Below are 23817 nucleotides of genomic sequence, written 5' to 3'. Positions count from 1 at the left end.
GGGACACACACAGACGCCCGCCTGGCACCGGGGGGTGGGGGGACAGGCGATGCGGAGAGGCGCGGCGGCCGGCTGGCCGCGGGGTGGGGCTGGTGCCTGCACTCGGCGGGCCGGGCTCGCAGCGGCGCGGTCTAGCCCCGCACTCGGCAGAGTTGGCTGCAAAGCAGGGGCCGGAGCTGGGGCGAGACCGGACCGGGGGCGGGGGGGTCAGAGCCTGGCTGCGCGCGGGACCCACCCCCGGGGGGGCTCTGAGGCCCGGGCCGCCCGGCCGCCTTCTCACCGTGTTCCAGGGACTCGCCGGCTCTGGGGGGCGGGTCCCCGGCGGCTGCCCCCGGCCCCTGCGCCTCCTCCGCGGCGGGTGAGGGCGGGGCGACGCCCCCGCACTGCGCCATGGAGCGCCCCGAGCCCAGCCGCCAAGCGGCCGCCGCTGCCCGCCGCTGCCCCCGGCCAGCCGGTGGCGCCCTGTGTCCCGGGGCGGGGAGCTCGGCAGCCGCCGCCAACAGCCGGGCGTGGTGGAATCGGAGAGTCGACAGCAGCCTCCGCATGACTGGGGGGGGGGCCGAGATTCGTCCCATCGCTACGGGACGGGACAGGGGCCAAATTCAGTCACCGCGCCCCGGGGCGGAGGGGGCGAGCGCGCTTGGGAGAGAGAAGGGAAGGTGGCTCCCGGGGACTACGACTCCCAGCGTGCAGTGCTTGGGGACGGCGGGAGCGCTGTCCGCGCGCGTGTCGGTGCTCTCCGGTTCGGAGAAGTACGTGCCCGGCCCTGGCTCCGGCTCCGGCTCCGGCTCGCGCGCTGGGAGGGGCTGATCCCGCGGAGGGAGCTCGGGCGGAGTCCTGCCTCGGGCTGCGGCTGGTGGTGGCGGCTCGGGGCCGCTTAGCCCCAGGCCTGAAGGGGCGGGGTCCCCCCGCTCCTGGCACGCGGGCAGAGTTTGGGCATCGCCAGCTGGCTCGGCCCTTGTGGCTTTCAAGGGGAGGCTGTTCCCCGAGCGCACGGAGGCCAGTGCCCGTGACCCCCATGCGCTCCAAGTGGCAGGGGTCTGGAGTCCTATCCCGGGGAGGGGGTGAGCTCTGCCAGGGACCCCACTGAGTGGCCGGCTCCTGTCCCGCAGGGCTGGTCCAAATTCCTGCTCCGGGCAACGCGACCCACCGGGCGCATAGGGTGGCAGTTCCCCTCACAGAGGTTTGGCCTGGCCGCCCCTCCATCCGTAAATAAAGTGTCAGGTTGCACAAGCGTGGTTATTTTTTGTTTAGTTTCTCTGTGTGTTTGCTGTGAACTTAAACTCGTGGCCTCGCGCAAACGTCATTATGAAAATTTCTGTTTGCACAATGGCGATTTGGAGCTTCAGCTAAACAAATTTTTCTAGAGCATAAATGTACTACCTAGAGTGCAACAATCGGACAGGTGGATATTTAATGCCTTTCATAGTAGTTGTAGAAGTACACCATATATATTTAGGAGAACTAATATTGGATCTTACAGCTGCCCTCTGGGAATTGTGTCTGGGTTTCAAACTAACCCCTAGGAAGGGCCTGGGCTCCAGCTCCAACGGGAACGTTTACACTGCTATTTTTAGCTTTGTAGTGCACCCAAGTCAGTTGACACAGGCTCTGAAACTTGCTGTCACAGGGTGTGGGGGGGTTGTTTTGTTTTGTTGTTGCAGTGCAATTATACCCTTTATGGATACTAGCCGGGGCAAAGCAAGTCTGCCTTGGGATTTTCATTACCATTTAAGTTTAGAGTGCAGCAAGCCCTTTGTTCAGATTTTGGTGGCACAGACTTCATTAAAATAAGCCCAGCTAACCTCAGAAAGGAGCAGTTGGGATGGAGAAAAGTTAACTCGCACAGAGTGAAAGTATGAGTTAAATTGTCAAGAAAAAGTAAGAACAAAGATGGCCACAGATGTGTTTTTTTTTCTGATGGAATGAAGAACAAAGCAAAGCTGACATTCTGGATTGGGGTGGGCAAACTTTTTGGCCTGAGGGCCACATTGGGGTTGCGAAACTGTATGGAGGACCGGGTAGGCAAGGCTGTGCCTCCCCAAACAGCCTGGCTCCTGCCCCCATCCTCCCCCTCCCACTTCCTGCCCCCGATTGCTCCCCTCAGAACTCCTGACCCATCCAACCCCCCAGTGCTCCTTCTCCCCTGACTGCCCCGCCCCAGGATTCCACCCCCTGTCCAACCCCACCCTGTCCCTTGACTGTCCTGACCCCTATCCACATCCCTGCCCCCTGACAGGCCCCATGGGACTCCTACGCTGATCCAACCCCCCCATTCCCTGTCCCCTGACACACACCACTGAACCAGGAGGCAGGTGGGAGGGGGAACACACACATACATGGTTTAAAGAAAGATGGCTACACTTCAAAAGCAGCAAATGGGCAGTTTTGTAACCTTACCTAGTCTCAAAAAATGGCCATTGCAAGTGCCATAACAAATTCTATTGTCAGTTGACAAATGTAACCGATACTTTAACCGATAATATTTCCCATGTAACATGTTTCCTTACCAGAATACATATAACAAAAATAATGTGTCAGAGTTAAAGTTGTGCTTTGATTGAAAAATGCATTTCTTTGTACTAGAGAAGAATAATGTACATTGTTTATCATGTGGACAATGTAAGAATTGTAGATTTCTTAATAAGTATTTTCTTGCTTTTATGTTCTTTGGTTTTGTATGTGATGGATAGCTTTGTTAGCTAAGAACAATTTATATAACTATCTAGTTTTTTAAATGAAGGGCGTTGTTTTGTTTGGGTAATTGTACTTCTACCCAGGCCTTTTTCAGATGTGTAATCTCTTTAGAGACATTTTAATTTGTTTGACATCCTTTACACACACAATGTACAGTACTATGTACGCGAAAGGCAACAGATGTCTAACTTATGCTTCCAAAATACAGGATTTGGACACCACTACAGGATCTCGCAGTGTTCTGCAAAATATGAGTACAAAGCAGGAAACTTGTAAATGATTTAGAGAACTACATTTTTGTCTCTCTTGCTCTTGCCAAAGAAAACTTGTCTTTAAGCAAAAAGATTCACTTTCCAGAGAATACTGACAAATCTAGTCTGCAAAGCCAGGGTGTCATTGAACAGTTAAGTGTGGTAGAAAACTCTTGATACATTTTGGGACATGACACATCCTATACCAAAGGAAAAGTGTGTGCGTAATTTTTTTTAAAATGGTCTTTTTGGATCAAAGGGTGGGGAATTTGGATTTGATTGCTCCAGATTGTTGTGCAGTTTTATCTACTGTGATTTTCTGACCCAAATAGAGTTTTAAGAAAAATACAAGACTATAAAGTGTTTTATGTAGGAGAGAGAATCCATATAAGAGAATCCAGACTTAGCTTTAGAAAACCATTTTAATTTAAACTTTGTGAGCATGATGTGGCATTCAAGCAGCTATTTCCTTTCCAGCTGAGGGGGACAGATCCTGTATTCTGTGTACAAGAAACACTTTAAGTGACTTCATTGGGAGACTTAGGCAAGTAAGGAAGGCAGCACAGAGCCCAAAATTCAGTTACACCAGATGGGGAGGGGGAAGTACATAGTTACTGACTAGTCAAACATTTGTTAGTCTAAACTAATTGACAGAAATCTGGCTTCTTTAGAACCTCAGGTTTTGGAGTAACAGCCGTGTTAGTCTGTATTCGCAAAAAGAAAAGGAGTACTTGTGGCACCTTAGAGACTAACCAATTTATTTGAGCATAAGCTTTCGTGAGCTACAACTCACTTCATCGGATGCATACTGTGGAAAATAAAGATGATGTTTTTATACACACAGACCATGAAAAAATGGGTGTTGATCACTACAAAAGGTTTTCTCTCCCCCCCACCCCACTCTCCTGCTGGTAATAGCTTATCTAAAGTGATCACTCTCCTTACAATGTGTATGATAATCAAGGTGGGCCATTTCCAGCACAAACAAACAGTCGGAGAACACTTCAATCTCTCTGGTCACTCGATTTCTGATCTCAAAGTGACTATCCTTCAGCAAAAAATACTTTGAAAACAGACTCCAACGAGAGACTGCTGAATTGGAATTAATTTGCAAATTGAATACAATTAACTTAGGCTTGAATAGAGACTGGGAATGGTTGATTCATTATAAAAAGTAACCTATTTCCCCTTGTTTATTCCTTCCCCTCCCCCCCCCCCACTGTTCCTCAGACGTTCTTGTTAAACCTTGGATTTGTGCTGGAAATGGCTCACCTTGATTATCATACACATTGTAAGGAGAGTGATCACTTTAGATAAGCTATTATCACAGGAGAGTGGGTTGGGGGGAGAGAAAACCTTTTGTAGTGATAAACACCCATTTTTTCATGGTCTGTGTGTATAAAAACATCTGCTGTATTTTCCACAGTATGCATCTGATGAAGTGAGCTGTAGCTCACGAAAGCTTATGCTCAAATAAATTGCTTAGTCTCTAAGGTGCCACAAGTACTCTTTTTCTTTTTAGAACCTCAGCTTCTCAACTTCAGTTTTCCCTGTCTGTTGTGCTTCTTGCTTTCCCCTCCTTTCCTATGTTAGCCTCTTCCTCCCCCAGAAAACCTGGTTACTGAACTAACATGATATTATTATTTATTAGGACTATCAAGTGATTAAAAAAATTTAATCATGATTAATTTTTTTAATCATGCAATTAATCGAGATTAATCGCACTGTTAATAATAGAATACCATTTATTTAAATATTTTTGATGTTTTCTACATTTTCAAATATATTGATTTCAATTACAACACAGAATACAAAATGTACAGTGCTCACTTTATATTTTTATTACAAATATTTGCACTGTAAAAAAGAAATAGTATTTTTCAATACAAACACAGAATTATGTATAAAAAATAACTACATTCAAAAATAATACAATGTAAAACTTCAGAGCCTACAAGTCCACTCAGTCCTTCTTCAGCCAATCGCTCAGACAAACAAGTTTGTTTACATTTGCAGAAAATAATGCTGCTCACTTCTTGTTTACAATGTCACCTGAAAGTGAGAATAGGCATTCTCATGGCACTGTTGTAGCCTGTGTTGCAAGATATTTACATGCCAGATGCGCTAAAGATTCATGTGTCCCTTCATGCTTCGACCACCATTCCAGAGGACATACATTCATGCTGATGATGGGTTCTGCTCAGCAGTGCAAGTAAGCTGGTAGGGTCTGGTATGCTGTATCAGTAAGCTATTTATAGCCACTATGGTGTACCAGAAAGACACTGTACCGCCCTCAGCCCTTCCACAGAGCTACCTCTCAGGAGAACAGGGCTGAGGAATAGGGGGAGCTGGGAGCGTTACGGCAGCCGGAGGAGCTGCCAGTGTTCTTCTCCTTTTCCCTCTGCCCCTCCCAGCAGAGAAAGGAGCAGAACGCCAGCCCCAGCCCCAGCCCCTGCCCTTCCAGGCACTGAGCAGATGCAGCTCCGTGGAAGGGCAGGGGGCAGGATTGGGAGTTCTGCTCCTTTGCCTGCTGGGAAGGGCAGTGGGGAAAGGAGCAGAACCTCCAGCCCCAGCCCCTACACTTCTGCATCTCCTCCAGCTCCATACATTTTCATCATCTGAGTCAGATGCCACCAGTAGAAGGTTTATTTTCTTTTTTGGTGATTCAGGTTCTGGGGCAGTGGGGCTTGGGTGGGCTCAGACTTTGGTCCCCTCTTGTGGGATTGTGTTGTAATTTTTGTTGTCAGAAGGGGGTTGTGGTTCAATGAAGGTTGAGAACCCCTGGCCTAGGGGATCTTAAATTTGCTGCATGAAGGCTGGGAGGAATAGGATGCAAGTACCATCAAAATGACCCAGAATATTATCCATCTAAGGGAATGCCTTAAAAGGCTGAGCATATTTTCTAGGGAAAACCTAGGGAAGGTGCAACAAACACAAGAACAAGCCTATAACCAAGGGGCCCATCTGCATATTTTCTAACCAGGAGACTGAGTCCTAGTATTATCATTAGGCGAATCTAAATTAATGGGTTGTTGGCAGAGTCCTTTTGAGGTAACCAGGCAAGTAAGACTGGTAGGTCATGAAATACGGTTACCAGGCGGAAGAAAACAGACCATAATCAATCTTGTGAATCTTCTTAAGCCATGGAAAATGTCGGAAGTTTGCTGATAACTCCTTTCCCTGCAAGCCCCAAATTAGGACCTCACATCCACATTTGCTAGGGGTGACACTTGTGAGGGTAGGTGCTGCACTCTCTTAGACAAAGAGCACAACTCCCCCAAATGACTGAGAGATTCGCTCATCTGTTCTTCTCAATACTCAGAAAAAACTCACTTAAGTCCACCACTACCTGGAAACAACACCTGGACAAAAAAGTTAGGGAGAATCCCTAACTCCTATTTTGGGACATAGTGTGGGACATAGTATGGAAGAAGTACAGGCAATGGTAAAAATGGGATTAATTGAAGAGTCCAAAAGTGAGTGGAGGAGCCCTATATTTCTGGTCCCCAAATCTGATAGTGGGATTCATTTTTGTATCCATTTCTGTAAAGTTAACACCAATTCAAAATTTGATGCTTATCAAATGCCATGGATAGATGAGCATAGATACGTTAGTACCATCAATCTCGCAAAGGGACATTGGCAAATCTCCTAATCCCTCTCATTATGAGAGAAGGGCACCTTTTTGACCCCCATTTGGGTACTTTAAATTAAAGGCCATGCCATTTGAACTAGGAACTACATGGGGCCACAGCAACTTTCAACAGCTCATGAATAAAGTTCTCAGGCCCCAAGATAAATATGCCATTGCCTACTTGGATGATATCCTCATCTATAGCTCCACATGGAAAGATCACTTACAACATATGAAGAGTGTATTAGGATTACTACAAGAAGCCAGTCTAACAGTGAACCTAACAAAATGTAAGTTAGCAATCATGGAGGTGACCTATCTAGGATATCATGTAGGAGATGGGCTCTTGAAGTCAGTCATCAACAAAGTGCAGGCTTTAACCATCTGTTCCATCCCCCAGTCAAAAAGGCAAGTGAGGCGCTCCCTGAGCCTGTCTGTATATTACTGGAGATTTGTTCCTAACTTACCTTCAATTGTGGCTCCTGTAACAGACCTTATAAAAGGCAGTAACTCCAGGAAGATCCGACAGGTTATAAACTGTGAGAACACTTTTAACACTTTGACAATACATCTTTGTCAGGCACTCGTCCTTTTCAATCCCAACTTTTCCCAAGATAATTTATATTGCATACGGACACCTCAAATGTCTGCCTAGGTGCTGTGCTTTCACAGCACATGAGGAGCACCCAGTTCTACATTTAAGTAGAAAATTGTTCCCCAGGGAGAATGCCTATTTGATTACTGAGAAAGAGGCACTGGCAATTAAATGGTTCACAGTGTCTCTCAGGTACTACCTGCTCTGCAATTGCTTCTCGTTGATCATTGATCCTGCTCCCTTATGTAGGTGGAATATCATGAAGGACATAAACCCCTGTATGATGCAGGGGTACCTGGCATTCCAATCATATAGGTCCAAAGTACAACATCACTGGGGGAAAGGTCATGCCAATGCTGATTTTTTTTTCTTTCCCTAAGGGAAATTGGAGATATGGACACACACAACCAGGAACCCATTACCATCTTGAAGGGTGGGGTACATGATGGGGCACACCCGCATTCCAATCAGGAGAAGGCTAATGAGCTCCTCTGAGCTCAAACACTACCAAATAGGCACACCTGTAGAGCCTGGTATGGCTGGCGGAAGCAAGCTTAAAAGGGAGAAGCTTGTCACAGGAAAAGGCAGCAACCTGCTAGAAAGTGGCTGTGCTTCAGAAATAGCTGACTGGCTACAGAGCAACTGAGAGGGAGACCGATGACAAATCTCTGCCACGCACAGGGCAAACCAGAACTTTATAAGGAAACTTGTGCATTGGATGCCACCGCTTAAACAAGAGACCCACAGAGCAGAAAACCCAGAATGGCTGGAATAAAGTTCCCAAGCAGGAAAGTAGAATCCCAATCTAGCAGAGAAAGGTATAACATGATCCAATGGCTGGAAGTTGAAGCTAGACAAATTCACACTGGAAGTAACCCTAACCTTAACCCTATCAGGTTCAAGCTCTTGGGACAGGAAAGCAACAAGGGACAATGTTAACCTCTGTGCATGCAATGATGTTAGTAGGGAAATGCCCTGTGCAATTTCAGCTGGATAGCGGAGCCTCTTCTTTGACAGGTATATTCTAATAATGTACAACAAGAGCATAATGCAACCCAGAGGAAAATGTGACTTCAAAGTAACCAACCCCCAAAATAATACAATACCAACTGAAGCTTGTGGTAGTGGATGGTAAGCACAACAGACTCCTATTGGGGAGTACACCATATAAACCAAGGATCTGACCAGAATGCAGCATCAGAATTGTATAGCTGCAGTGCAAGGAGCAAAAGGAGAGTCCCACAAACAATGGAGCCAATATTGAAAGCATAGAGAAGTGTTTGAGTGCATCAAAGGAAAGCAGCAACTGGAAGTAGAGCCTACAGTGGAACCTGTGTGCTTACCATGAAGTAAAATTCCAGGGGTACTATGTAATCCAGTACACAAGGAGCTCAAAAGTTTGCAGAGCAGGCGTATCATGGATCCCGTAGAGGGCAGTACATCCTGGATAAGCAGCATGGTGGTGGTAAAGAGGTCATCAGGCAAATTACTCATCTGCAAAGACCCAAAGCCACTGAATGGGTATTGAAAAAATGCCACTATCCACTGCCCACAACTGATGACATCTTATCAGAACTTTCCAAAGCCAGAATCTTTATGGTCTGTGATGTGAGGAACAGGTTTTGGCACATAAGCCTGGATAAAGAGTCCAGCATGCTGACACCTTTTGCAACAACGTTTGGTGACTACAGACGGCTGCATGTGTCAGTGGGCATAAGCCCAGGGCCAGAAGTCTTCCAGAGAAGACTCACCCAAGCACCAGAAGGACTGCTTGGGATGGAAATAATTGCAGATAATATCTTCAGTGTAGGTGAAGGGAGCAATGATACAGAAGATGAATAAGACCATGACAGAAAATTACAAGCTTTTCCTCCACAATACAAAAACATAAAACTAAATCCCTCCAAAATGTGAGTCAAACAGCACAAGGTGACATGCATTGGAAATCTGCTCACAGCACAGGGACTGAAAGCAGATCCCAACAAGATTAAGGCAGTCAGAGACACGCCAGCGCAAGTGGATATGAAAGAGGTACTGCACTTCATAGGAATGATATATTTTCTGTCCACATCTGCCTGAGATAGTAGAACCCATACGTCTGCTAACAAGGCAGGATACTGAGTGGGACTGGGCAGCTCCCCAACACAAGCATTTGATGATATGTTGAAACAAATGACAATGGATGCCCTTGTCCTGAATATATTCACTATGTCCAGAGTATATATACACTGGTTCTGAGGTCCAAAAGGAGGTGAGAGGCAAACCTCTCTGGGTGAGGATAAAAGGGGGAAAATGGACAATGTGATAGTAGGCGTCTGCTATAGATCACCAAATCAGGAGGAGGAGAAGGTGGATGAGGCATTTCTAGAACAAATAACAGAAATATCCAAAACACAAGACATGGCAGTAAGGGGAGACTAACTCCTTAGGCAATGTTGGAAAATAATATGGCAAAACACAAATGTCCAACAAGTTCTTGGAATGTACTGGGGAGAGATTCATGTTTCAGAAGGTGGAGGAAATAACCAGGAGGACAGACCTGAGTCTGACTAACATAGAGGAACTGGTTGCAAATCTGAAGAGTGAAAGCAATTCAGGTGAAAGTGATCATGAAATGATAGATTTCATGACTCTAAAGAAAGGAAAGAGGAAGAACAGCAGAATAAGGACTATGGACTTCAAAAAAGCAGATTTTAACAAACTCAGAGAACTGGTAGGTAAGATCCCATGGAAAGAAAATGTAGGGGGAAAAGCAGTTCAGGAGAGCTGTTTTTCAAAGACACAATGTGAAAGGTGCACCGCAAAATATCCCAGTGTGAAGGAAAGATAAGAAACTGCAGAACTCATAACAGAGCCATTCTGATGACCTGAAAATCAGAAAGGAATCCTACAAAAAGTGGAAACATGGATAAATTGCTAAGGAGGGGTACAGAATAATAGAACAACCATGTAAGGACAAAATCTGAAAGGCTAAAGCACAAAATGAGTTATACCTAGCAAGAGATACAAAAGTCAATACAAAGAGATTCTGTAAATACATTAGGATCAAGAGAAAGATGAAGGAAAGTGTAGGTCCTCTACTCAGCTAATAATGGATGACATGAAGAATGCTGAAGTGTGTAATGCCTATTTTGCTTCAGCCTTCACAAAAAAGGTAGTGGTGACCTGATACTCAATATAATATTAACAATGTGAGGCAAGAAATGCAAGCCAAAAGAGGGAAAGAACAGGCTAAAGAATATTTAGATAAGTTACATGTATTCCAGTCAGCAGGGCCTGATGACATCCATCCAAGGGTACTTAAAGAACTAGGTAAAGCAATCTCAGGACTGTTAGAAATTAGCCTGAGATTTCCTGGAGGACAGGCGAGGTCCCAGGAGACTGGACAAGGCTAACATAGTATCGATCTTTAAAAGGGGGAACAAACAGGGCCTGGGGAATTATAGACTAGTTGGCCTATAGCCAATACCTGGAAAGGTACTGGAACAAATTATTAAACAGTCAATTGGTAAGCACTTGGAGAATAATACGGTTATAAGGAATAGCCTGCATGGATTTGTCAAGAACAAATCATGCCAAACCAACCTGATTTCCTTCTTTGGGAGGGTAACTGGCCTCCTGGATGGAGGTGGAAGCAGTAGCTGTGATCTTGGTTTTTAGTAAGACTTTTGTCACAGTCCCACCTTATGTTCTCATAAGCAAATTAGGAAAATGGGGTCTAGGGGATATCAAAAGAATGACTGAGCCAGGAACCTGTTTCGTTTCCAAAGCCTTCTTGAAGTCTTTTATTTTGCAAATGGATGCATCTGAAGTTGGCCTTGGAGCTGTACTGTCCCAAGAAGTGGGGGGGGGGGGAAGAGAAACATCCTGTCCTTTATCTTAGCAAAAAAATTGTTCTTCCAGAAAGTCACCTGTTTGGTGACTGAGAAGGAGGCTTTAGCAGTAAAGTGAACTGTAGATGCCTAGACTACTACCTGTGGGGTCACCCATTCTGGCCAGTGACTGACCACAGACCCCTCTGATCAGTACAGTGCATGAAGGACCACAAGTCCTGAATCATATGGTGGTATTTGTCTCTGCAATCATACTACTTTGAAATGCTACATCAAGCCAACAGAGATCATAAAACTGTGAACATCTCTTCACGAGGCAGCCAGGGGAGGCAGGGATAGTCCACCTCATGACTCTGGAGCTGAGGGGAATGAGGGTATGTAATGGGGTTTATGGATCCCAAACTAAACCAGAGCAAGGCATGGAGCAGTACTGGGACAGGGAGGTCCCACCACTCAGCAGCTGCAGGGCATGCTCCAGGTGGAGAGACAATTTAAAAGGGCACCGGTAGCCTAGCGGCAAGGAGTTACAGGCTGCATCAGGAAGTAACGCTGACACCTGGAGCTGTAGGAAAAGTGACTATAGCATTGATAAGGACATTCTGGAAGCAATGAGCTGTATTCCCTTCTATCCCCCCTTTTGAGTTGGGAACCCAAGAGAGGCCCTGAAGAACATGTTTTACCCCGGGCAGACTATACTGGTACTGTGAAGACTCAGACTACACCCCAGACAGAGGAGCCACAGCCTGGTAGGAAGTGACATAGGGTGGAGTGTAACTTGCGGTGGACCAACAAGTGATGACACTGCAACATCCCTTTAGCACCTTGGTAGTGACCTGGTGGAGAGGGAAGGTCCAGATCCCCCTCCCCAGCTCCTCTTCCCCTCTGTTGTGATAGAGTGCCTAGGAGAGAAGAAGACATACACCAGAAGGTGAGGCCATTGCTGTAAACAACCCGGCAATGCTCTCTTCTAGAAAACTGGAGCCACTGTCTGACCACTATGCCAGCTGGCTATCAGACTGACCCTTTACCAGGTCCCTTCCAGCCCTACATTTCTATCAGCCAGAAGAGCCACAGACACTCCAGTGTGATGCATCAGAGAAAGGATTTTGTATAGGTTTTTTGTAAGAGCAGCTGATCACTTGTGCCAGCAGAACCCTGCCAGAGACTGAACAGGGGTATGCACAAATAGCAAAAGAGTCTCTGGCTGTGGTATTTGGAATGAATCAATTTCATCAGTACACCGATGGCCACAAAGTAATAGTGCAATTAGATCACAAACCCTTAGAGACAATCACGGCAAAACCCCTTCTATGTGCTCCAGAAAGCTTGCAGCACAAAGAATCATAGAATATCAGGGTTGGAAGGGACCTCAGGAGGTCATCTAATCCAACCCCCTGCTCAAAGCAGGACCAATCCCCAACTAAATCATCCCAGCCAGGGCTTTGTCAAGCCTGACCTTAAAAACCTCAAAGGAAGGAGATTCCACCACCTCCCTAGGTAACGCATTCCCGTGCTTCCCCACCCTCCTAGTGAAAAAGTTTTTCCTAATATCCAACCTAAACCTCCCCCACTGCAACTTGAGACCATTACTCCTTGTTCTGTCTTCTGCTACCACTGAGAACAGTCTAGATCCATCCTCTTTGGAACCCCCTTTCAGGTAGTTGAAAGCAGCTATCAAATCCCCCCTCATTCTTCTCTTCTGCAGACTAAACAATCCCAGTTCCCTCAGCCTCTCCTCATAACTCATGTGTTCCAGTCCCCTAATCATTTCTGTTGCCCTCTGCTGGACACTTTCCAATTTTTCCACATCCTTGTAGAGTGGGGCCCAAAACTGGACACAGTGCTCCAGATGAGGCCTCACCAATGTCAAATAGAGGGGAACGATCACATCCCTCGATCTGCTGGCAATGCCCCTAATTATACATCCCAAAATGCCATTGGCCTTCTTGGCAACAAGGGCACACTGTTGACTCATATCCAGCTTCTCGTCCACTGTAACCCCTAGGTCCTTTTCAGCAGAACTGCTGCCTAGCCATTCAGCCCCTCGTCTGTAGCGGTGCATGGGATTCTTCTGTCCTAAGTGCAGGACTCTGCACTTCAGATTTCTTTTGGCCCAATCCTCTAATTTGTCTAGGTCCCTCTGTGACCTATCCCTACTCTCCAGCGTATCTACCTCTCCTCCCAGTTTAGTGTCATCTGCAAACTTGCTGAAGGGTGCAGTCCACGCCATCCTCCAGATCATTAATGAAGATATTGAACAAAACCAGCCCCAGGACCGACCCTTGGGGCACTCCGCTTGATACCAGCTGCCAACTAGACATGGAGCCATTGATCACTACCCGTTGAGCCCGATGATCTAGCCAGCTTTCTATCCACCTTTATAGTCCATTCATCTAGCCCATACTTCTTTAACTTGCTGGCAAGTATAGTGTGGGAGACCATATCAAAAGCTTTTCTAAAGTCAAGGAATAACACGTCCACTGCTTTCCCCTCATCCACAGAGCCAGTTATCTTGTCATAGAAGGCAATTCGATTAGTCAGGCATGACTTGCCCTTGGTGAATCCATGCTGACTGTTCCTGATCACTTTCCTCTCATCTATGTGCTTCAGATTTGCTTCCTTGAGGACCTGCTCCATGATTTTTCCAGGGACTGAGGTGAGGCTGACTAGCCTGTAGTTCCCCAGATCCTCCTCCTTCCCTTTTTAAAAGATGGGCACTATATTAGCCTTTTTCCAGTCGTCTGGGACCTTCCCCGATTGCCATGCGTTTTCAAAGATAATGGCCAATGGCTCTGCAATCACAGCTGCCAACTCCTTTAGCACTCTCGGATGCAGCGCATGCGGCCCCATGGACTTGTGCTCATCCAGCTTTTCTAAATAGTCCCAAACCACTTCTTTCTCCACAGAGGGCTGGTCACCTCCTCCCCATGCTGTGCTGCCCAGTGCAGTAGTCTGGGAGCTGACCTTCTTCGTGAAGACAGAGGCAAAAAAAGCATTACATACATTAGCTTTTTCCACATCCTTTGTCACCCTGTTGCTTCCCACATTCCGTAAGAGGCCCCACTTTCCTTGACTTTCTTCTTGTTGCTAACATACCTGAAGAAACCCTTCTTGTTACTCTTAACATCTCTTGCTAACGGCAACTCCAAGTGTGATTTCGCCTTCCCGATTTTACTCCTGCATGCCTGAGCAATATTTTTATACTCTTCCCTGGTCCCAATCTTCCACTTCTTTTAAGCTTCTTTTTTGTGTTTAAGATCAGCAAGGATTTCACTGTTAAGTCAAACTGGTCGCCTGCCATATTTACTATTCTTTCTACACATCGGGATGGTTTGTCCCTGTAATCTCAATAAGGATTCTTTAAAATACAGCCAGCTCTCCTGGACTCCTTGCCCCCTCATGTTATTCTCCCAGGGGATCCTGCCCATCAGTTCCCTGAGAGAGTCAAAGTCTGCTTTTCTGAAGTCCAAGGTCTGTATTCTGCTGCTCTCCTTTCTTCTTTGTGTCAGGATCCTGATCTTGACCATCTCAGGTTCCCACCCACTTTTGCTTCCCCTACTAATTCTTCCCGGTTTGTGAGCAGCAGGTCAAGAAGAGCTCTGCCCCTAGTTGGTTCCTCCAGCACTTGCACCAGGAAATTGTCCCCTACACTTTCCAAAAACTTGGTGGATTATCTGTGCACCGCTGTATTGCTCTCCCAGCAGATATCAGGGTGATTGAAGTCTCCCATAAGAACCAGGGCCTGCGATCTAGTAACTTCCATTAGTTGCCAGAAGAAAGCCTCATCCACCTCATCCCTCTGGTCTGGTGGTCTGTAGCAGACTCCCACCATGACATGACCCTTGTTGCTCACACTTCTAAACTTAATCCAGAGACTCTCAGGTTTTTCTGCAGTTTCATACTGATGTACCTCCTGTGCTACAAGGCAGAGATCAGATATTGTCCAAGATATTGGTATAAGCTGACACCCTGAGCAGGGTATGTATACCCAGTATCAGAAAGTTGGGGGAAGGGGGTCAGAACATTGAATCTATTATCATACTGCACTATTTCCCAGTCTCAACAGTGAAGCTGATGCAAACCAAAGAGGTTATGAAAAAGGGCATCCAACTACAGGCCAGTCAAGAGAGTAATGCTATCAGGGTAGCCAGAAGACAAAAGCCAAGTACTGGTAGTCACAGAACCATATTTTTATATTAAAGATGAGCTGAGCGTGCAGGATGGAATTCTATTTCAAGGAGAGAGAGCTGTTATTCCTGCCTCATTCTGTAAAAATGTCATGCAAAAAATACACGGCTCATACCTGGACTTTGATAGCTGTCTTTGATGGACTTGAGATTGTATTTACTGGCTGGGAATGAATACACGAATCTTGATGTAAGGCTGTGACACCTGCTGGTTATGAGATAACCACCAGCAGAAAGAGACTATATTACCATGAGCTGCCCACCTGAGCATGGGAAAAGATGGGAGCAGATTTATTTACCTTCATGGAAAAGCAGTGATTACAGTGGACTACTACGCAAATTTTGGGAACATCCGTGCCTTTCCTGGTACAAGGAGCAAGTCAATGACTGGGAAATGGGGCGTCCACTTTGTGAGATGTGGCATTCCAGACACTGTATTCACCAACAGTGGACCCCAATTTGCCTCAGAATAATTCAACAAATTTGCACACAAATAGGAGTTTGACCACCACATGTCCTCCCCAGCACAGCACAGAATAATGTAATGGGTAATCAGCTGTAAAAACAGTTAGGAGACTATTACACAAGACTGTTTCTTCTGGTTCAGACCCCTTGTTAGCAGTTTTGGCACACAGGAATACCCCATTATAGCGGTGCCAGTACAGTCCAGTGCAGGCAGTGATGGGACAAAGGACCAAAACCTTGTTACTAGTGAGGAGAGACCCATTGCAGCTAGAAGGATGGAGACACTACTGAGTGGAGATGGCCAACAATCTGAGAAAGCAGGCCCTAGAGAACAACAGGTCAAATAAGGACCTACATCCCTGTAGACAGGCATTCCTGTGAGGATCCAGCCATTGCAGAGACACCAGAACGAGTGGGCAAAAGGAGTTGTGAGGGTTGCAGTGGTGTACGAAGGAACTACGCAAGAAGACAAGTGATCTGAAGGAAGGAGGAGACGGTTAGAGCAAGCAGACAACACTCAGAGAGAGCCTACAGAGATCATCACAGAATAGAGAGACAAAGAACCATCCAGAGGCGAAATCCACAGAGGGAGATGATTCCACAGAGAGAGAGAGTTTGCTAAACTAAGAGACAGTTGTCAGGGAGATAGAGATCGGTCACGCCCAGTGTTATTGCCTGTTGAGGAGACTAAACTATCTCAAACACTGTGTAACCAGTTGAATCTTTCATACAGATGAGACTCCAACTCAGCTGTGTGCTGGCAACATGTGGCCGAAGGGGCACAGGGTGGGAGTCTGGGTCTCAATTATTTTTTTAATGTTTGTACCATGATCAGTGGAACTGGAGTAAGAGGGCCCATATTCCCAAGTGAACTGGGAGCATGTGGAGTTAAGCTGCAAGCAACTCACACAGGGACAGAGTAGTGCCTAGGGGTTAAGAAAGTTCTGCTTGTTCAACTTAAGCTCCATTCAGCTTCCCTTGTTGTTAATGCAACAGGACCTATCACCTGCTATGCAGCCTTTTGGCACTAACATAATTGCTGCAAAGGGGATACAGGGCAGAAATGAATTTTCCCCGTGGGGTCCAAAAGAACTGTAGGATACATATCACCAATTTAGTTCCTTCCTTAGAACTCACATTCATGTAGGCAAAACCACAACCGTCCTTGGATTTCAGTTAATGTCCAAATGATTTTCTATTTAAAAGTGACATCTGCCAGTTCATCTTCTATTTAAGAAAATCATCCCAAAACCAAGGAGAACTGAGGCTCAACCATCTGTTCTGAAACCAGCCAGCCACAGAGAAAGGAGCCTATGGATGTATTAAGAAACACACTTTCGAAACTTCCTTCTTTGGTGGAAGGAGGAGGGGACCTCCAAAATCTGAGTCTTCCTCTGCTATGTTCTTAAGGAATTCAGATTTGGTTCAAAATGCTGCAACATCAGATACACTCACATTAACTTTAACCTGTCCAAGAGATGGGATAGCTTTTTCTGTAACAATACATTATGAGAAAGCTGCCCTCTCTTATTTTATACTTGTTCTTAAGTTCTTAATTACCATAATTCTGGGCACAACAGATATACCAAATATCAAAAGAAGACAATGGTTATAAACTCTTAGTATTTTCTGATGTCATTCTGCCATTTGTACGAAATCCTAAAAAAGTAATACCTAAAATTCTTAGGCCTGTTTCTTCTATCTGGTCCATGGTATATGATTGACAGAAAGAGGGCAAGTTACATGTAATCTTCTCAAAAAGAGTGAAGTTACACCCAAAAATATTTTGCTTTATGCTTTTGGGGATCCTAAGAAGGGAATAATGTACTACCAAGGCTTGCTCAAATTTGAAGGATACTGCAGAAAATGGTGGTTGGTTGTCCTCCAAAAAAGCTTTGTGGCCAGGGCCCTATCCCCCATATGGTGTGAGTCCCCTTCACGAGCTGCATAAAAAAAAAGAGCAAGAAGGAAGCAAATAAAACCACACAAAGCAACTTAGGGGTGCACCTTTGTCAAATTAGCACATGGGTCTTCAGCAAAATATTGGTGCTGATGTGGGCTATTTGAAGGACTCCAGAGACTTGTGGGATGTACCAGCAATATGACTAACTTGTCATGCAGATTTTCATTAATATTCTATTAATAAGGGAGGAGATTTTCAAGGGCACAAAAGACATTTAGGTGCTCAACATGCCTTGAGTTTATTGATTGAATCAGATGCCTAACTGCCCTATTTGTGACTTTGAAAATAACCCCCTATGTCATATAATGGAACCGGTATGCTTTGGGATGTATGCTGTTTGGGGCCCAAGTTCATATGTAATTGAGTGGGGGGGGCCTTGAGTCCATTAATTAGTATCTGAATGGGTCAGATGTATGTTGTGGATGTGATCCCAGTTCATTTTACTATGTTACTATATGTTTTGATTGACCCACTACATTTCTAGTAGCACGTTTATCATTATTTTCACACTATCCTATCCTGACAAGGGTGCAAGGACACAACACAAATATGCTGTATGTACAGCACTATTAGCCATGGTACTTAGTGCTGTCTCTACACATTCATATCCTCATCCGCTTCAACTGGAGCTTGTGTGCATTACAATTGCAAAATAGGTAGGGATTTGTCTGCATTTTCTGTTGTCAGCTTTGAACATGAGAATTTTCTGAGTGGCAGATGCTATCAGTTCAAACTTTGACAGAAAAAGCCACAGTCCTTTTTAAAAATTCTCAGTCTGAATCGCTGGCATAGACTGGGCTTGACATATCATCCCACTCCAGCAAGAACTGTAGGGAAAAAAATCCAATAACTCCAAATGTAACATCAGATGTAAGAATTTCTGCAAATGCATATTCTGAATTTTTTTTTGGCTAAGACTATTTGAAGAAAGTATTGTTTCTTCCAATCATATTTTCTAATATTGATTTCTGTACGACTCATCTCATCAGGTTCAGTTAGCAACGTTGTATGTGACTAGTGTTATACTCATGAGATGTAAGGAGAGATGACATATGCACTGCAGGTATATTAAGACTTGTTGCCTTTTAATTTTTAAAAATAAAATATTTGGAAAGAAATCATAATTCCCAAAGCATAAGATGCCTTTACATTTTTATACTTATTTTTATACTATTTGTAAAGATATTTGTTTAATTTTGTAATTCACAAACTGAATTTTACAAATAACTAACATATTGAAAAAGAAAATGTATATTTCACCCTCCGGTTTCTGAATACAGTAGTAATATGAAGTGGTATTTCTCAGACAAAGGGTAAGTGTTCAATGTGATTACGATGGACACAGATTTATCTGTGTGATTCTCCCACTGCTGGTAAAGAGCAGCTAAATCCCCATGCATCTTACTGAATATTCACTTGTAAGCCTACTAAAATGCTGAAAGGAGACCTGGCATATATGGAATACCAGGGCAGTTTCTGCCAAGAACACAGTCCCATTGGGACCAGGAAGAAACACTGTTGCTGTTATGCATTCCTGCATTCAGCCATGTACTATAAGTGTCTGGCAGTAAAACAACTGTTTAGTGCAAATGTATTTACCTGTTGTAGGTTCTTTGTCTTCTGGCTTAAATCTAAACATTTTCAACATAGCCAGGAAGTGCTAATTACTAAATATGTTGCTTTTAAAATTTCCTCATGTTATTTACTGATAACTCAGACAGGTATTTACATGCTGGTACTTACCCTGCATACTATGCATAAGCTTAATCTTGCATTCCTTACTCAGGCAATTAGGATTTTTGCCTGAATAAGAACTGTGGGATCAGATCCTGTGCAGTGTGTACCAGTAATGCACAAAGGGTTATTAGAAGCTGATGTGACTAGATCAGTATGCATAGATGCTTGTAATTTTTGTCCCTTTCAGTTTGGTGCTCTGCTAGCTTGCTTTCAAAAGAGAGTATGTGTACATTGATTGTCTGATCACATTCTTCTTTCTGGGATGTATAAGTATTTTGGGATGTATAAGTAGGGGCATAGCGAGCAGATCGAGGGACGTGATCGTTCCCCTCTATTCAACATTGGTGAGGCCTCATCTGGAGTACTGTGGGCCCCACGCTACAAGAAGGATGTGGATAAATTGGAGAGAGTCCAGCGAAGGGCAACAAAAATGATTAGGGGTCTGGAACACATGACTTATGAGGAGAGGCTGAGGGAGCTGGGATTGTTTAGCCTGCAGAAGAGAAGAATGAGGGGGGATTTGATAGCTGCTTTCAACTACCTGAAAGGGGGTTCCAAAGAGGATGGCTCTAGACTGTTCTCAATGGTAGCAGATGACAGAACGAGGAGTAATGGTCTCAAGTTGCAGTGGGGGAGGTTTAGATTGGATATTAGGAAAAACTTTTTCACTAAGAGGGTGGTGAAACACTGGAATGCGTTACCTAGGGAGGTGGTAGAATCTCCTTCCTTAGAGGTTTTTAAGGTCAGGCTTGACAAAGCCCTGGCTGGGATGATCTAACTGGGAATTGGTCCTGCTTCGAGCAGGGGGTTGGACTAGATGACCTTCTGGGGTCCCTTCCAACCCTGATATTCTATGATTCTATGATTCTAAAAATCACTTTTTAATATGGTCAAAATTTTAAATTCCTGTTTTTTAATATTCATCTGAAGTTTTGGAATGTCAACTTTATAGACAATGGACATATTCTGTACTCATTTACACTTGTAAAAACCTTTACAGTCAAATGAGAGCAGAATTTGTCCCAAAATATTTTAAAGGTAGTATAGAATGTGAATTAAATTTAGACACGCTGAAATTTAGTGCAGCCTCTGTCCCAAGGGATTTCAGAATAAGTCCTGACAACTAAATCTATAATAAATTATTCAGTTTATTGCCATGACCTACAGAGATGCCCTCCATATTCATGACCAGGACTTTGGAACAGAAGAAAAGTGACTGCCCCTAAGAATCTTTCACAGGTTTTACACCGCGTCCAATGCAAGCTGAGCCAGGACTTTGGGACTTTAGTCAGTGTGTAGATGCTCAGGGTGAAATCCTGGGCTCATTTAGGTCAATGGAACTTTTGCCACTGATTTCAATGGGGCCAGGATTTCACTCTCAGACTATGCAGACATAGGTAGAAATTCTGTTCCATTGAAGTCAATGGAAAAATTCCCATTGACCTAAATGAGGCCAGGATTTCAACCTTAGTAAGAGGATCTATATGCAAAGGAGGGTGGGTGTGAACTGCTGTGCTTTCATTTGCTTCTTCCTGAGGTAAAAAGGAGACCTGAAAATAGGGAGGATGGGGTTGTTGTGGGTGTTTTTGTTTTGTTTTTACTCTAAAAATTTCACTTGTCTATCCTAGAAGACTCCAGATAACTAAAGAACTACTAGGATTATGCATCACAGATACCAAGAAAGTGAAATCTGATAAATTGAGATGGGAATTTTTTTTTATTGGTTGTTAACACACTAAATGCTAATACCCTACACACAGTTGAAAGGAAAGATGTCTTTGTCTCTGAGATCTCACTATATTCTTTGGCAAAACGAGAAAATAAGGTTTACTTTTGTGAGTTTTTAAAGGTAAAATCAAGCAAGAAACATTTATAGAGAAAGCTAAGTTTCAGAGTAACAGCCGTGTTAGTTTGTATTCGCAAAAAGAAAAGGAGTACTTGTGGCACCTTAGAGACTAACCAATTTATTTGAGCATGAGCTTTCGTGAGCTACAGCTCACTTCATCGGATGCATATTGTGGAAACTATTACCAGCAGGATAGTGAGTTTGTGTGTGTGTTTTTTGGAGGGGGGTGAAGGGGTGAGAGAACCTGGATTTGTGCAGGAAATGGCCCAACTTGATTATCATGCACATTGTGTAGAGAGTTGTCACTTTGGATGGGCTATTACCAGCAGGAGAGTGAATTTGTGTGTGGGGGGGTGGAGGGTGAGAAAACCTGGATTTGTGCTGGAAATGGCCCAACTTGATGATCACTTTAGATAAGCTATTACCAGCAGGACAGTGGGGTGGGAGGAGGTATTGTTTCATATTCTCTGTGTGTATATAAAGTCTGCTGCAGTTTCCACGATATGCATCCGATGAAGTGAGCTGTAGCTCACGAAAGCTCATGCTCAAATAAATTGGTTAGTCTCTAAGGTGCCACAAGTACTCCTTTTCTTTTTAGAGAAAGCTAAACATCCTAAAGGTAGAAAGACTTTTTTTAACCCTTTGCTGGTCACTTTCAAGGAATAGCCTGGGCCTTACCACCAACCAACAAATGTAACAAGATATTCAACATCTCTGCAAGTGGAGGAAGTAAAACTAACCAGTTTTGAATTGTCCTCTTTCCTTGCACATCTGCAGAACAGCCAAAAGCAGTGTTTGCAAAAAGAAATCTAGGTGCTCATAAGTACTGTTTCATCAGATTTTAGCTTCTTCTGCATGGTTTTACTTTTCTCTTGCTGACTTTTGAATCTACCCTGATTTCCTCATCTGACACAGCATCTACATTGGACACAGAGAAAACAGGATAGGCTTTCACTTTTGTCTGCCAGTACAAGCTTGCATTCTGTGCTTCAGTGGCTCTTTATTCTGTGTAATGTTCCTGGAGTGGGGAAGCGTCTTTTGTTCTTCCTTATAAAGGGATATTTTTACATGCACGGATATACAGTGCACTGGGTTGCAAGAGTTTTTATGTTTTGCAGCACAGAGCCTTAACATTTAAATTTGTAACAGCTCTTTGATTTAACTTTTATCTGAAATTGTTTTACTTCAAAAAGCTTTAGAATCTGAATGAATCAAAGTGTAGAAATCCACTAGATACATCAACTAACTGTGGAGAGGTCAGAAATTGAACTAGTCTTTTAATTTAAGCAGATGGCTTAAATTAAGCACTTTAGTCTCCTCGCATGTTGAATATGCAGGCTGTCTATACGTGCTAAGCTGTATTATCTGGGTGTACATATGTATGGGTTAATAAACTCTCAAGTAATTAAAATGAAGAGGAACAGGAATATGCCTTCTTGGCAATCAGAAGGCACATTTTAAAATATATATCTTGATTTAAACTCGGCATGCACTTTTTGAATGTGTAATTGGAGTTTATGTCTAAAATACGGAAGAATGTATAATTCACTGGATTTCTTTAATAATGTTTCTATAGCAGACAGCCAGATGGTGTAGGGTGATAATGCTCTGCACTAATCACTTAGGAAGTCCATAGCGTAGTGCTTTGAGATTTAGACACACAGCTACTGTCATCACTGTTGGGATGGGAAACAGCAAATAATATAACAACCAACAGAATAGTTTTGAATATGCCAACATTGAATAAATTATGTAAACAGGAGAAAAAAACAGGACTTGACATTTAATACCAATGAAAAGAATTTTTGTCCAAAGGAAAAAATTACTTGTAAAACTCAGTCAATTAACAGGACATAAAACAATATTATTATATTGAGTCATATTTTTGGTTATAAAGACTTTGTTAGCTTCTTTGTAAATTTTATAAATAAGAGCCAGCTATGCATGGCTAAATAACAGTACAAAGAACAGAAAGGCCTCATAAGCAGAATAACTGAATGTATTCTATCCGGAGTGGTTGATTTTTAATTCTGTATTGATCTTTTATTCTATTTAGAGGTTTTTCCCACTTAAAAGATTTAATGGATACACCAATGGACACTCTTTCCTATGGGAATATCTATTTCTAGTAAATTTTACTTTTTGTGCTTATACTTGGCACATTTTGGTTTCCTCTCTTGACAATGTGTTACAAATCTACCTGACATATTTTACAAGAAAGTCAGACGTGCCTGTCCCTAATTTAATCAGATTGGAGATTTTTCATAGGCTTCTTTTAAGGTGTTTTTTGTTTTTGTTTATTGTAGAAAACATATTCCTTATCATATTTCTTTTTATTTTTTTTTCTAAGTCCTAATATATACTTACTGTGAAGCCCTTGTAATACCCTTTCCCTGTGAGGCACTCCAGGCAGGCAATTGGAAGATCCTGGGGACAGATTAATGCAGCACTAATCGGCCCTCAGATATAATAAGTAAGCAGACTAAACAAGTCCTACATGAGTGCTGCTTTGTTTTGATTTAGTAATGTACACTTAAAAGATAGTAGCGGTTGTCATTTCAACAGAGGAAAAAACACAATATGTGTCAGTATATTTGACTCTCTTTTTA

At 43.8% G+C, this 23817-nt stretch overlaps 1 protein-coding gene across 5 annotated transcripts in view; it reads right to left on the bottom strand.

The window, feature by feature from the left end:
• Positions 1–723, bottom strand: part of AKAP7 (A-kinase anchoring protein 7) — a 138253-nt gene extending 137530 nt beyond the window's left edge. The window contains exon 1 of one of the 5 annotated variants that reach the window (XR_012158049.2): positions 281–717. Coding sequence is in view for 4 of the 5 variants with exons in the window: in XM_073337323.2 (XP_073193424.2) it covers positions 281–575 (295 nt within the window). In the remaining variant the exon portion in view is untranslated. Of the gene's footprint in view, positions 1–280 lie in introns of all 5 variants that reach the window. The other 4 variants (XM_073337323.2, XM_073337320.2, XM_073337322.2 and 1 more) reach the window with 4 other exon arrangements.
• Between the last annotated feature and the right edge of the window lie 23094 nt (positions 724–23817).

Source organism: Lepidochelys kempii, chromosome 3, assembly GCF_965140285.1.
Source record: "Lepidochelys kempii isolate rLepKem1 chromosome 3, rLepKem1.hap1, whole genome shotgun sequence".
Classification (NCBI taxonomy): domain Eukaryota; kingdom Metazoa; phylum Chordata; order Testudines; family Cheloniidae; genus Lepidochelys; species Lepidochelys kempii.
This window is presented reverse-complemented; position numbering and strand designations above follow the sequence as displayed.